The 16,371-nt window shown below is 39.2% G+C and overlaps 1 protein-coding gene across 6 annotated transcripts in view; it reads right to left on the minus strand.

Moving 5' to 3' along the window:
* The window catches only part of ABCC4 (ATP binding cassette subfamily C member 4), a 235,802-nt gene that overhangs the window by 41,256 nt on the left and 178,175 nt on the right, over positions 1–16,371 (minus strand). For all 6 annotated transcript variants that reach the window (XM_059903361.1, XM_059903360.1, XM_059903366.1 and 3 more), the window contains exon 26: positions 12,298–12,453. In XM_059903361.1, the coding sequence (XP_059759344.1) occupies positions 12,298–12,453 (156 nt within the window). The remainder of the gene's footprint in view (positions 1–12,297; positions 12,454–16,371) is intronic.

The following is a 16,371-nucleotide window of genomic DNA, read 5'->3' on the forward strand; positions in this document are numbered from 1 at the left end:
CAATCCTTACCCTAATCATTTCAGTCCCAAACCAGGAAACTGCCCTCTACTAAAGTGTATGTAGAGTAGCTTCTGCTAAATAATATGTACGTAAAGATGAATGTACACTTTGCTGTACACCTGAAACTAACGCAACATTGTAAATCAACCATAATTTGATTTAAAAGAAAAGAAAAAGAAGCAGCTACTGCTACTGTTTCCTCCCGTCCTAAAGCTATGTTCTCATTTCTAATCTGAGGACTTTTCTTAAGGGGAAGCTAATCTCCCTGTTTCAAGAATAAGAGAATCACCTGAAGTCACTTTACATTTTGGTTTCCTTTTTTTTTTTCTAAATCCTGTAGCCTCTGAATGAATTGATCATCATCCATATTCAGGAGAAAAGGACATTGTTCTCCAACAAAGGAAAAAGAATTTAAGTCCTGTAAAGTCCTCTTTCAGGGGCTCCAGGGAGCAGTTCCAAGGGATTTAATGAAGACTTCAGTGTCAGAGACAAAGGGCCGACTGCATTAGGCTAGAATCCAGTTGTATTTCTTTACTAGTAACAGCATAGCCACCTCTTCTCTCTTTCAGTTTTGTTCTCAACAAGAAAAAAAGAGAAAGAAAACCAGGTAATCAGCGAGAAGTCAGAGAGACAAGCTCTGGTTCACGTTCTTCAACCTACTGAAGAAAACTCAGGGAATAGAAATACCAAAAGAGCAGACTGGACTGTATTAAAAAATACCTAGCTGTTGATTTCACTGAGAAAAGAAAACTTTTAAATATAAAAAATGAATCTGTTTAATCATGATAAAGATGATGGCTGATGATCTGTGTCAACCCTTGGGCTGCAATCATAAATACTGAATTTGCATGGAAGCCCTCTTCAACTGAAAACATTTTCTTTGTGCCAATAGGATAAAGGGCTCTAGGTGTAGAGAATCATCCAAAGAGGTTTTGAAATCCATTTTTCCAGATCCTTTCAGATAAGCAATCTACTCCCTGAATATAATCTAACCTTGTCCTCTCTAACAAACTTAACTACTTCATGTCATGAGCACAAATGCCATATACATTTCCGCTACCTGCTCTGTTTAAGGAAATTATTTCGGAAGTGCTTTCATTTTTTGCTTATTCCTGAAACTGTGGACACAAATTGAGGAGTACCTTATTAAGAATATAGTATTTGTTTTTGAAAGTTCCATCCAGGACTCAAGGATTGACTGTCTATGTCACTACGCCCCTGCCTCTGGTTCCTATGCAGGTCTTGGTACTATCACATCTCCTCCAATTCTAACCTGCTCACAGTGGGGTCAGCAGTGATGGGGATGAGCCTGGGAGAGAGGGAGATCACCCCAGAAGCTCGCTGCTGCACCCAGGATCACAGAGAGCAGAGAGCCAGGGAAGATGATGTGGGCCTGGCCCACCAAAGGGGAGCAACTCAAAGAAACAGCACTGGGCTCCCCCTCTGAGGATTCTGCTAGCAGTTTCTAAGGTTCCCTAAATTACGGTGTTCAGACATAAGCAACACTTCTTCTTATGCATTTTAGGAGAAGAGGGATGCAAGCTTTTTGCAGTATCGTCTCCTGACACATATTACCCCATGACATATAAATGAATAAATGTGTTTCTAAATTGATACTGTCCAAAAGCGGGACATAGCACTAGGAGAAGTATCTTTCAGCTCTGTTCTACACTTATTAACTTCTGTGATGGTTTTGGAAATCCTTTTCAGTGGGGTGGTAGTAAAAAAAAAAATGGGTAAAATATCAAACGAAAACATCATTCAGTACAACAAACATATAATGAAATATACATATATGTATTTGCAGTCAGACAGTTCTGATTCTACTGCTATTAGCAATTAGACTCAGGGTAAGCTATTAATCTTCCCAAGACTCAGTTCCCTCACTGTAAAATAGGGATAACGCTGCAGGGCTCCTGTGAGAATCGGGAACAGCAGTGAAGCTCCTGGCGTAATGCTAACAATGACCGGGAGCCCAGCCCAACAGGGGGACAGTGAGGGGTGGTATTTGTCAAGCTGCAGGTGCCTCCAATGGATCAGGAAGTCAATTTTGTGCCTTGTGACCATCATTTTATCATTTATATTAACTAGAATAGAAGGGATATGATAGAAAATGTTAGACTGCAGAGCGCAAGAGAAATAATGCTTTTTGAAATTTTTATTCCCATGTGTGTGTACATGAAATCATGATACGAGGCAGTTCTACTGTGACTGCAGCCAACAGCATGTTGAAGTCGCCGGCAGAGTGGTTAGCTGCTCAGGCTCTGGAGTTGAGAATCTCCCTAAAATAAATTTGAGGGTTTCCCTGGTGGCACAGTGGTTGAGAACCTGCCTGCCAAAGCAGGGGACACGGGTTTGAGCCCTGGTCTGGGAAGATCCCACATTCCACGGAGCAAATGGGCCCGTGAGCCACAACTACTGAGCCTGCGCGTCTGGAGCCTGGGCTCCGCAACAAGAGAGGCCGCGAAAGTGAGAGGCCCGTACACCGCGATGAAGAGTGGCCCCCGCTCGCCGCAACTGGAGAAAGCCCTCGCACAGAAACGAAGACCCAACACACCCAAAAATAAATAAATAAATAAAATAAATTAAAAACAAAACAAACAAACAAAAAATTGAATACGGGCTCTGCCGCTTACTTGATAAGTGGGTTAAGCTCACAGTGCCTCAGTTTTTAAATCTGTCAGATGAGGGTAACTAGAAAATTGTGAGGATTAAGTGGGAGATGGTAGAGAAAGAGGCTAAAACGTGTTAAGGATTCCACAAATGTTAGGAATTCTTATTAAAACTTGTGCAACTTGTCAGGGCCTGCAGCAAGCACTAGAGCAACAGAAATGAGAGGTACAGGCCCTGTCCTCAAGGAGAGGAGGAAAATAGTCGAGAACGTGGGGAGGACTGCGAAAAAATGCCGGAGGCTTTGGTGGAGGACTGGAAAGTATGAGTGGGGTAGAGGGTGGTAATCAGGAAAGAACCTGGTAGGAGGGGAGCCAGAAATCAAAAGAAAAAAGAAAGTAATATTCTTTCCTCTTGTTCCTTGGAGAAAACACATTACGTAGATTTTTCGCGGCTGTGCTTTTCCCCTAAAACTGCTACTGTGTTGATTTTTTTCTTTTGCTTCACTCTTTAAATTTATATAAATAACGTGGTTTATGTTATAAGCAATAAATAAATGTAATGAAAATCACCAAGGACCGCAAAAACATCAACAGAAATTAAAGAACAAAAACATTAAACAGAAAAGAACAAAGCCTTTCCATAATGTGTTAATCTTATAGAAATAACACCTAAAAGGCCAGTGCCCCAATCCTTAAGAATATTTATAGTTACTATTGACTGAGCGTTCCCAAAACCCAGGTATGGGCCACAAACATTTTCTCATCCAGTCACATCTTCACAACAAATCCATGTGACATTAATCCTAGACCTAGTTTAAGGGCGAGGACACTGAAACTCGGAAGCCAAGTGACTTCATCAAGTCCCCACATTCGTATGAGGCAAAGCAGGAATAAAAATGTGGGTCATGTTGACACTCAGTCTACACTCTTAAACATTCTGTCCCTGGCTGCCTCCTGATTTCCTGGGACCCGTTACAAAAACACTCTCTCTTTAATCAACTAGCATTGCGCCTCAGAGACAAACAGATATAAAGTGAAAAAAAAAGGGTTCTGTGTTTACAATGGTTCGTGATCTTTACCTACATGGATACAAAGCTTAGCACTGTTTTGTAAGCACACTCTCCGGAGTGTATACATAGAGCATACTCAGAAAAGTAGGGTGGAAACCGATGGAAAAGAACCAAAACCTGGTGATGTCAAGGTATGTTTATAGTCTTTGCTCAGATGTGTTTCCAAAACATTACCTGCAGAGCCAAGAATCATCTAATGTTATTTCTTTATTTACAGAGTTCTTTTATGTATACAAGCATAGAACTTTTCTTATTAAGAAGCATTAAAAGTAATGCAGGGCACGTTTCACATTCCTTTCATCCAAGAACATAAAAGCACTTTACAGACATGCTCATTATTTCTGCAAACTAATCTCATTTGGCCCATTTCAGAGATGGGTACAATCAAAATTTAAAAGTTGGGAATCTAAAACCATTTATTTTCTACATTAATCACTAAGCCACCAATCAAATAGCCAGAGGGAATCTTCAAATCCAGGGATTCTACATGCTGAAAATTTCTTTCCATTTTTCCTAAAAGGGAAACTGTTACATACATAATAAATGATATATAATAAAACATATATATCATTATATATATAATATTTTTTTACTTGTGGTAAAATACATATAAAATTTACCACTTTAACCATTTTTCAGTGTACAGTTCAGTGGTATTAAATACATTCACATTGTTGAAGCCATCACCACCATCCAGCTACAGAACTCCTTTCATCTTGCAAACCTGAAAATCTGTACCCATTAAACCACAACTCCTCCAATAAAGCTGTTAAAAAATAAAATAAAATAAAATAAAAAAACAAACAAAAAACCCCCACAACTCCCCACTCTCCCCCCCACCTCTCCAGTCCTGGCAGCTCCTGGCAACCACCATTCTACCTCCTGTCCCCATGAATTGACTACTGTATGTACTTCGTGTAAGTAGTATTTGTCCTTTGTGACTAGCTTATTTCACTGAGCATAATGTCATCAAGGTGCAACCATGCTGTAGCATGTGTCAGAATCTGCTTTCTTTTTAAGGCCAAATAATGTTCCGTTGTATGTATACCACATTTGTTTATCCATCCATCAATGGACCATGGGGTGCTTCCACCTCTTTGCTAATGTGAATAATCCTGGTATGAACATGCATGTACAGATATCTTGTAACATTCCCTTCTCAATTCTTTTGGGTTTAAACTGTAAATTAGAATTGTTGGATCATATAATAATTCTATGTTTAACTTTTTTTAGGAACCTACACAGTGTTTTCCAGTCACTGTATCATTCTGCATTCTACCGGCCGTGCACAAGGATTCCCATTCCTCCACATCCTCACCAACACTTTTTTTGTTGTTTTTAATTTTTCTTCAACAGCAGCCATCATAAAGGGTGTGAGATGGCATATCATTGTGATCTAATAGGATTATCTTCATTTCAAAAGTACTTAGACTAATTCCAGGTATTTTGGAGGCCAGGGGTAGGTAGCAGCACCTGAACTCAGTCATAAGACACAAGTCCACATTCTACTTCCTCTGGGTGCCGTGTTCTATATGCTTCCTACTAACCAGGCATTTCAGAGCTCATTATACCCACATTCCAGGAAGTACATTTGCCTGGCTCTTTAATCGTGTCTCTTCTCTGTGGTTCTCACCTCAAGAAGGTATATGTTTTAGTCAGCTTCCCTTGGTGGCCTGATGATTGTAGAGTATTACAAAAAAAAAAAAACCCAGCCCTGAACCAAGATGGTGGAGTAGAAGGACGTGCTCTCACTCCCTCTTGCAAGAACACTAGAATCACAACTAGTTGCTGGACAATCATTGACAGGAAGACACTGGAACTCACCAAAAAACATACCCCAAATCCAAAGACAAAGGAGAAGCCACAATGAGACGGTAGGAAGGGCACAATCACAGTAAAATCAAATCCCATAACTGCTGGGTGGGTGATACACAGACTGGAGATCACTTATACCACAGAAATCCACCCACTGGAGTGAAGGTTCTGAGCCCCACGGCAGGCTTCCCAACATAGGGGTCCGGCAATGGGAGAAGGAATCTCTAGAGAATCAGACTTTGAAGGCTAGTGGGATTTGACTGCAGGACTTCGACAGGACTGGGGGAAACAGAGACTCCACACTTGGAGGGCACACACAAAGTAGTGTGCGCATCGGGACCCAGGGGAAGGAGCAGTGACCTCAGAGGACACTGAACCAGACCTACCTGCTAGTGCTGGAGGGTCTCCTGCAGAGGCAGGGGGTGGCTGTGGCTCACCGTGGGGACAAGGACACTGGCAGCAGAAGTTCTGGGAAGTACTCCTTGGCGAGAGCCCTCCCAGAGTCTGTCATTAGCCCCACCAAAGAGCCCAGGTAGGCTCCAGTGTTGGGTTGCCTCAGGCCAAACAACCAACAGGGAGGGTACCCAGCCCCACCCATCAGCAGTTAAACGGATTAAAGTTTTACTGAGCTCTGCCCACCAGAGCAACAGTCAGCTCTACCCACCACCAGTCCCTCCCATCAGGAAACTTGCACAAGCCTCTTAGATAGCCTCATCCACCAGAGGGCAGACAGCAAAAGCAAGAAGAACTACAATCCTGCAGCCTGTGAACAAAAATCACATTCACAGAAATATAGACAATATAAAAAGGCAGAGGGCTATGAACCAGATGAAGGAACAAGATAAAACCCCAGAAAAACAACTAAATGAAGTGGAGATAGGCAACCTTCCAGAAAAAGAATTCAGAATAATGATAGTGAAGATGATCCAGGACTTCGGAAAAAGAATGGAGGCAAAGATCGAGAAGATGCAAGAAATGTTTAACTAAGACTTAGAAGAATTAAAGAACAAACAAACAGAGATGAACAATACAATAACTGAAATGAAAACTACACTAGAAGGAATCAACAGCAGAGTAACTGAGGTAGAAGAACGGATAAGTGACCTGGAAGACAGAATGGTGGAATTCACTGCTGCAGAACAGAATAAAGAGAAAAGAATGAAAAGAAATGAAGACAGCCTAAGAGACCTTTGGGACAACATTAAACGCAACAACATTCACATTATAGGGGTCCCAGAAGGAGAAGAGAAAGAGAAAGGACCTGAGAAAATATTTGAAGAGATTATAGTTGAAAACTTCCCTAACATGGGCAAGGAAATAGCCATTCAAGTCCACGAAGCACAGAGAGTCCCATACAGGATAAACCCAAGGAGAAACACACTGAGACACATAGTAATCAAATTGGGAAAAATCAAAGACAAAGAAAAATTATTGAAAGTGGCAAGGGAAAAACGACAAATAACATAAAAGGGAACTCCCATAAGGTTAACAGCTGATTTCTCAGCAGAAACTCTACAAGCCAGAAGGGAGTGGCATGATATACTTAAAGTGATGACAGGGAAGAACATACAACCAAGATTACTCTACCCAGCAAGGATCTCATTCAGATTTGATGGAGAAATCAAAAGCTTTACAGACAAGCAAAAGCTAAGAGAATTCAGCACCACAAAACCAGCTCTACAGCAAATGCTAAAGGAACTTCTCTAAGTGGGAATCACAAGAGAAGAAAAGGCCCTACAAAAACAAACCCAAAACAATTAAGAAAATGGTAATAGGAACATACATATCTGTAATTACCTTAAACGTGAAGGGATTAAATTCTCCAACCAAAAGACACAGGCTCGCTGAATGGATACAAAAACAAGACCCATATATATGCTGTCTACAAGAGACCCACTTCAGACCTAGGGACACATACAGATTGAAAGTGAGGGGATGGACAAAGATATTCCATGCAAATGGAAATCAAAAGAAAGCTGCAGGAGAAATACTCATATCAGATAAAATAGACTTTAAAATAAAGAATGTTATAAGACACAAGGAAGGACACTACATAATGATCAAGGGATCAATCCAAGAAGAAGATATAACGATTATAAATATATATGCACCCAACATAGGAGCACCTCAATACATAAGGCAATTGCTAACAGCTACAAAAGAGGAAATCGACAGTAACACAATAATAGTGGGGGACTTTGACACCTCATTTACACCAATGGACAGATCATCCAAAATGAAAATAAATAAGGAAACAGAAGCTTTAAATGACACAATAGACCAGATAGATTTAATTGATATTTATAGGACATTCCATCCAAAAACAGCAGATTACACTTTCTTCTCAAGTGTGGACAGAACATTCTCCAGGATAGATCACATCTTGGGTCACAAATCAAGCCTCAGTAAATTTAAGAAAATTGAAATCATATCAAGCATCTTTTCTGACCACAATGCTATGAGATTAGAAATGAATTACAAGGAAAAAAATGTAAAAAACACAAACACATGGAGGCTAAACAATACGTTACTAAATAACCAAGAGCTCATTGAAGAAATCAAAGAGGAAATTAAAAAATACCTAGAGACAAATGACAATGAAAACACGACGATCCAAAACCTATGGGATGCAGCAAAAGCAGTTCTAAGAGGGAAGTTTACAGTGATACAAGCCCACCTCCAGAAACAAGAAAAATCTCAAATAAACAATCTAACCTTACACCTAAAGGAACTAGAGAAAGAAGAACAAACAAAACCCAAAGTTAGCAGAAGGAAAGAAATCATAAAGATCAGAGCAGAAATAAATGCAATAGAAACAAAGAAAACAAGAGCAAAGATCAATAAAACTAAAAGCTAGTTCTCTGAGAAGATAAACAAAACTGATAAACCACTAGCCAGACGCATCAAGAAAAAGAGGGAGAGGACTCAAATCAATAAAATAAGAAATGAAAAAAGAGAAGTTACAGCAGACACCGCAGAAATACAAAGCATCCTAAGAGACTACTACAAGCAACTGTATGCCAACAAAATGGACAACCTGGAAGAAATGGACAAATTCTTAGAAAGGTACAGCCTTCCAAGACTGCACCAGGAAGAAACAGAAAATATGAACAGACCAATCACAAGTAATGAAATTGAAACTGTAATTAAAAATCTTCCAACAAACAAAAGTCCAGGACCAGATGGCTTCACAGGTGAATTCTATCAAACATTTAGAGAAGAGCTAACACCCATCCTTCTCAAACTCTTCCAAAAAATTTCGGAGGAAGGAACATTCCCAAACTCATTCTATGAGGCCACCATCACCCTGATACCAAAACCAGACAAAGATACTACAAAAAAAGAAAATTACAGACCAATATCACTGATGAATACAGATGCAAAAATCCTCAACAAAATACTAGCAAACAGAATCCAACAACACATTAAAAGGATCATACACCATGATCAAGTGGGATTTATCCCAGGGATGCAAGGATTCTTCAATATACGCAAATCAATCAATGTGATACACCCTATTAACAAACTGAAGAATGAAAACCATATGATTATCTCAACAGATGCAGAAAAAGCTTTTGACAAAATTCAACACCCGTTTATGTTAAACACTCTCCAGAAAGTGGGCATAGAGGGAACCTACCTCAACATAATAAAGGCCATCTACGACAAACCCACAGCACACATCATTCTCAATGGTGAAAAACTGAAAGCATTTCCTCTAAGATCAGGAACAAGACAAGGATGTCCGCTCTCGCCACTATTATGCAACATAGTTTTGGAAGTCCTAGCCACGGCAATCAGAGAAGAAAAAGAAATAAAAGGAATACAAATTGGAAAAGAAGAAGTAAAACTGTCACTGTTTTCAGATGACATGATACTATACATAGAGAATCCTAAAGATGCCACCAGAAAACTACTAGAGCTAATCAAGGAATATGGTAAAGTTGCAGGATACAAAATTAATGCACAGAAATCTCTTCCATTCCCATACACTAATGATGAAAAATCTGAAGGAGTAATTAAGGAAACATTCCCATTTATCATTGCAACAGAAAGAATAAAATACCTAGGAATAAACCTACCAAAGGAGACAGAAGACCTGTATGCAGAAAACTATAAGACACTGATGAAAGAAATTAAAGATGATACCAACAGATGGAGAGATATACCATGTTCTTGGGTTGGAAGAATCAATATTGTGAAAATGACTATACTACCCAAAGCAATCTACAGATTCAATGCAATCCCTATCAAATTACCAATGGCATTTTTTACGGAACTAGAACAAAAAATCTTAAAATTTGTATGGAGACACAAAAGACCTCGAATAGCCAAAGCAGTCTTGAGGGAAAAAAATGGAGCCGGAGGAATCAGACTCCCTGACTTCGGACTATACTACAAAGCTACAGTAATCAAGACAATATGGTACTGGCACAAAAACAGAAACATAGATCAATAGAACAAGACAGAAAGCCCAGAGATAAACGCACGCACCTACGGTCAACTAATCTATGACAAAGGAGGCAAGGATATACAATGGAGAAAACACAACCTCTTCAATAGGTGGTGCTGGGAAAACTGGACAGCTACATGTAAAAGAATGAAATTACAACACTCCCTAACACCATACACAAAAATAAACTCAAACTGATTCGAGATCTAAATGTGAGACCAGACACTATAAAACTCTTAGAGGAAAACATAGGAGGAACACTCTTTGACATAAATCACAGCAAGATCCTTTTTGATCCACCTCCTAGAGTAATGGAAATAAAAACAAAAATAAACACATGGGACCTAATGAAACTTCAAAACTTTTGCACAGCAAAGGAAACCATAAACAAGACAAAAAGACAACCCTCAGATTGGGAGAAAATATTTGCAAAGGAATCAACGGACAAAGGATTAATTTCCAAAATACATAAATAGCTTGTGCAGCTCAATATTAATAAAACAAACAACCCAATCCAAAAATGGGCAGAAGACTTAAATAGACATTTTTCTAAAGAAGACATACAGATGGCCAAAAAGCACATGAAAAGCTGCTCAACATCACTAATTATTAGAGAAATGCAAATCAAAACTACAGTGAGGTATCACCTCACACCAGTTAGAATGGGCATCATCAGAAAATCTACAAACAACGAATGCTGGAGAGGTGTGGAGAAAAGGGAACCCTCTTGCACTGTTGGTGGGAATGTAAATTGATACAGCCACTATGGAGAACAGTATGGAGGTTCCTTAAAAAACTAAAAATAGAATTACCATATGATCCAGCAATCCCACTACTGGGCATATACCCAGAGAAAACCATAATTCAAAAAGACACATGCACCCCAATGTTCATTGTAGCACTATTTACAATAGACAGGTCATGGAAGCAACCTAAATGCCCATCAACAGACGAATGGATAAAGAAGATGTGGTACATATATACAATGGAATATTACTCAGCCATAAAAAGGAACAAAACTGGGTCATTTGTGGAGACGTGGATGGATCTAGAGACTGTCATACAGAGTGAAGTAAGTCAGAAAGAGAAAAACAAATATCGTATATAATGCATATATGTGGAACCTAGAAAAATGGTACAGATGAACTGGTTTGCAGGGCAGAAATTGAGACACAGATGTAGAGAACAAACATATGGACACCAATGGGGGAAAGCGGCAGGGGGCGGGCTTGGTGGTGTGATGAATTGGGCGATTGGGATTGACATGTATACACTGATGTGTATAAAATTGATGACTAATAAGAACCTGCTGTATAAAAAAATAAATAAAATTCAAAAATTTAAGAAAAAAAAAAAAACAAAAAAAACCCAAAGTAAAAAAAAAAAAAAAAAACTCAGCAAGTTTATCAAAGCAGAGAGCAGGATAGAAGATGAAGGCACAGGGCCTATGTTGCCCTTGGGTATATATCTGGAGGACAGGAATTGCTCAATAAAAGTTCTCTGAATTATTTTGACTGGATGAAACATAAGGAATGACAGGAGCTTCTATTGTGCAAATAATCAAACACTCCCTGAACACCATACTGATTTAAGAAGTGGAAAAAAAGAATACAGAATCAGAGCCCAATTCAACGCTCCACCATCACAGAAACCACGTATGGGGGTCTACGGGAAGCACTCCACACACACTGACCTATTTAGTCCTCACAACAGCTCGATGAGTTGGTCCTGTTAGCTGCCTCGAAAGGGAGAGAAAACTGAGGTGCACAGAGATGGAATTCCAAGTCCCGTGTTCTTCCTCACTATTCCGTAGTGCCTGCCTGATTAAAATCACTTACTAATGGCTGAATTCTAAACGTCTCTCCAAAGCATATATACATGCTGTAATTCTCAAAGCCCCACAGTTTCACAGAAAGTACTCCAGGGAGATAATCACCGTTGAAAAGGTAGCTTATTTCCTACAGCATAATTCCATCATTAAGACACTTAAAATTCGTGTTTCCCTACACAAACCACTCACATGCTAAACAAACCACTTATTTTTTTTCAGAATTATGTGGTTATCAGTGGATAAAATTGTGGTACCTGAGAAAGTCTGAATCCAGAAATCTGTCTGGGTAAGTTATTAAATCACAGGCACACACACAAAAAAACAAACGAACAAACAAACCAAACCAGGTATCTGATGAAAATATCTGTTGAAAATCCCTGAAGTTAAAAATATGCTCTGTTGGGGGAAAAAGGATCAACTCTTTCATCCAATTTAAAAAAAAACAATCAAATTGAAAGACATTAAACTTAGGTGCCATATTAAAAGAATACGTGTCAATGCTCTGAAGTGCATACCTGAGGTATGATTGACATTTTCTTCCTTAAATCGTGAAGTCCAATTTCGGTTGTCAAGACCTTATCAATCCAAATTTTACCTTCAGGTTCTGACAATCTAAAAAGGGCAGCGATGAGGGAACTTTTTCCAGCTCCTGTTCTTCCCACAATGCCAACCTGTAAAGAGATCCAGGAGGGATTAAGAATTCACAATATGCAACAAACCTAGGAAAACCCTTGGTTGTTGAAGACGAATTTTGTAAGTTCTGTACAGAGTGTAGTCTATAAGTTTCTCAACTGTGGCACTGTTGAAATTTTGGGAAAGATAATTTTTCATTGGGGAATGGGGGCTGTCCTGTGTATTCTAGGATGTTTAGCAGTATCCCTGGACTCTGCCCACTAGATACCAGGAGCACCCCCGAGATTGCGGCAACCAAAAATGTCAGACACTGACAAATGTCCCCGGTTAAGAACCCCTGGTCCAAGGAAGAGTTAAAAATAACAGAATCAGTCTACTGGCAGTGAAACAACAGCAGTTTCCCACGTGTTCAATTAGCAGTCAGCTTTTAAATTAGTTGTATTCCTAGTGTCTGGCTATTCTGAACATTGAGAATTATGTGAGCAAGTTTACAGAGATGTCAACAAGAAAAGTAAGAAGTATTATACACAAACAAGAATTCAGGATATCAGATTCTATCATTTAAGAGGAAGTATTCTTTGGCAGACAAACAAAATCACTTCCTGATAAGAAATACCTTAATAATGCTCTATCTTGAAAGGAAACACCTTAAAATTGTAAAATGCAGGTCTCAGTGTCTTAAAAGGCAGTACCCAGTAGGCAAAATACACATAATGAGATCAACAACAACAACACAAATAACATTTGCTGTTTATATGGGACCTTTCATCTGAGCACTTCAAAAGGCATTTTACAAACCAATTAATACTTCTAATTAAACCTTGGAAAGATACATGTCACGTATTGGTCAAGTTATTAAAATCAAAGCAGAGAGAAATTAAGTGCATTAACAATAAGATCAAAGAATCAATATAATGCAGGTAAAATGCTGGTCAGGAATGAAACTGTATTGTAAAAACTGGATTTTAGCTGTCTGAATTCAAACATGTATGCAGAAACTGGCCTTTTTTTACCAGTAAGCTTCCCAACTACAAATTCCCTGGTGGGAGCTTCCCAAGAGATGATTTCATCTCTATTTATAAATCTAAATACAGATGGGGGCCTAAGATATGCTTTCAATCATTTGTAAATTAATTCAGTAAATTTTAAAAACTCATGGCTTTAAACAGAGAAGAACTAAACCCCTCTGAGCACTGATTATACAACGGTAACTTGATATATTTTCTCATTAAATACCTCCAAAGTTTCGAATCTTAGTCTGTAAAAACAATAATCGAATCTCAAAAAATAATTTATCTTTATAGAGATTAACTGAAAGAAAAGTGGCTTTAGTTGATTTACATTTGCAGCCATTTTGTATGATATGGTAAATCCTAATTTATATAATATAGATGGGACAATTTCTGCATATAGGCAGGTCCTAGAGGGTATATGTACATATGGGTCATTTGTTCTGTGTACATGCAGACTTTGAACATACTATGGATTTGGTTCTAGACCACCACAAAAATGGGAATATCGCAAAATAAAGCAAGTCATGTGAATATTTTTCTTCCTCTGTGCATACAAAAGTTATGTTTACACGATACTGTAGCATACTAAATGTACAACAGAATTATGTCTGAAAAAGAATGTACATACTTAATGTCAAATACTTTACCGCTAAAAAAAGCTAACCATCATCTGAGCCTTCATAGGGTTGTAGTAAGCTTAAGAACACTGATGACAGTTCACGATAACAAATATAATTATAATGAAAAGGTTTAAAATATTGCACGAATTACCAAACTGTGACAAAGAGACAGAAAGTGAGCAAATGTTGTAGGAAAAATTGTGCTGATGGACATGGTCAATGCAGGGTTGCAACAAATGTTCGATTTGTTATTTTAAAAAACACACCCACACACGCAAAAAACCCCAAAGAAACAGCAGTATGCCTGTATTTCTGGGTGTTCTCATATGTAAATCAGCACACATCAGAACACAGGTGAGAACTGTGTCTGTGAGAATGTGTGTATATTCCTATGCTATTAGCTGCACTGAAACTGATCCATCTATGCAAACTGGAACATTTGTAAACGGCGTAGATACGGCAGTGGCACCGAAGGCTGCTTACGGCCACAGGAATGGAAGTACAACACTCCAGTGAGGAGAGTAAGAAAAAAGCAACTCAAAGAAAACCCGGCTTAGGCTATTTCTACCATTCAGTTATCAAAACTATAACCTGAAAGTCTTTTCCAGGTCACCAAAGGGTTTTACCAATTGCCTGAGAAGAGTGTCACCATTACCAGTTAAGTTTACATTCCTAAAAGCAAAGACACTTGGAGAAAATCTTTACTGCGAGGTCTCCCTCAAATGCGATGCTGAGTCAGTAGGTCTGGGTGGGCCTGAGATTCTGCATTTCTAAGACGCTCCAGGCGATGCAGGTGCTGCTGGCCCGGGCACCACAGCCTGAGTCACAAGGAATTAGGAAGCCTGCAGGGGAAGTGGGACAATCTGGGGGTGAGGGGAGGGGTTTCCGAGGAAATATTATGTAAAAGAGGAGAAAATGTAGCAAAATTATATTTTTGCACATTATAGCAAGGTCTAGTAAGCCTCTGTAAGAATGTATTATTCAAGTAATAGCTCTGAGCAAGAAAAAAAAATAACAAACCCAAATCAATCTACCTCTAGAGCTGGAAAAGGCTTGAAAATGGCCCAGTACTCTCTAAAATGATCAAATCAACCACAAAATCATCTAAATGAAAAATGCAGCCAGTGTTCAGAATCTAACCAGGAAGCCTAGGGTGCTATTTACCTCATTTTGGGTCTTTATTTTTACTTGCTATTTCTTCCATGAATTAGAAACCTGCATAGTGCCTATTAATTTTTCCCATTTACCAGAACTTCCAGAAATTGGGACAGCAGAGGAAAGGATGGAAAGAGAATAAAGCTCCACTTCTGCTGGCCTGGCTCACTCCCACATCCTCCCCTGCAGCAGCCTCTCTCAATCAAATCCGACACCAAAGGGGTGTCCCAGAGTAACAGGGGCTGGGGCAGGTGTGCAGGAGAGGAAACCTGGGATGTACACAGACGGAGTGAAATGGCTTCATGACTATTCTACCCAGGTATAATCTCCAAACACAGAAATGAAGCTAACGGTGATACTGTGAGTGGATCAAGATGTAAATAAAAAGTCACGTTACTACAGTTATTAATTCAGTCTCCAGATTCAATTTTCCCACAAACATTTTACAAGCTCAGCTAATCCTATGACTTGGGGATTTTAAGATAGAAGAATACACATATGTTATGTTCCTAAGTTCTACTGCAGAGTTTCTTAGATAAATTTCCCCCAAAGCCAGAAAATATGAATTAAGACATGTGCAAATTAACAGAATTATGTATCAAACAGGAAATATGATGGACACATTGTCGGTGAGTAAGCAAACATCGCCTACAGAGTTCTGAGGGACAGGATTGCATCAAGAGCTGCAGTGAATGTTTTCTCGACACAGCAATCCTCACCTTCTTTCCAACCTACGGTGAAACTGGAAATAATTAGAAGCCAGCTTTTGCTGTGTGACTAACTGAAGCTGCTCCCTGGGTACCATTTGGGCATTAAGTTGAATACTCTTTCCCATCACAAGGGTATCATTCATTAAATTATGGCTGTAGTCCACTAGATGGGTCTGTGGTGGAAAGAGTTTTAAAGAGCAGTTCTTAAAAGTATTTAACACTCTAGGTAATCAGATGTTTACGCAGTTGTCTTGTGTGTGTATTTTGGTTACTGGTTGCTCACACCTGTACATGTTACTCACTCACTCTCCCAGCCAGCAGTTCCTCAGCACCCTCTCTGTGCCCTGCAGAATGCCAGTTTGGGGGGAACAAGAGATGAAAACCAGATGCTCGCCGATCTTAAGGAGCCTGAGGGTTCTGTGAGATACAGACCCACCATTACAAAGCATGCCACAGAT

This window comes from Balaenoptera ricei, chromosome 18 (genome assembly GCF_028023285.1).
Source record: "Balaenoptera ricei isolate mBalRic1 chromosome 18, mBalRic1.hap2, whole genome shotgun sequence".
In the NCBI taxonomy this organism is placed as follows: Eukaryota; Metazoa; Chordata; class Mammalia; order Artiodactyla; family Balaenopteridae; genus Balaenoptera; species Balaenoptera ricei.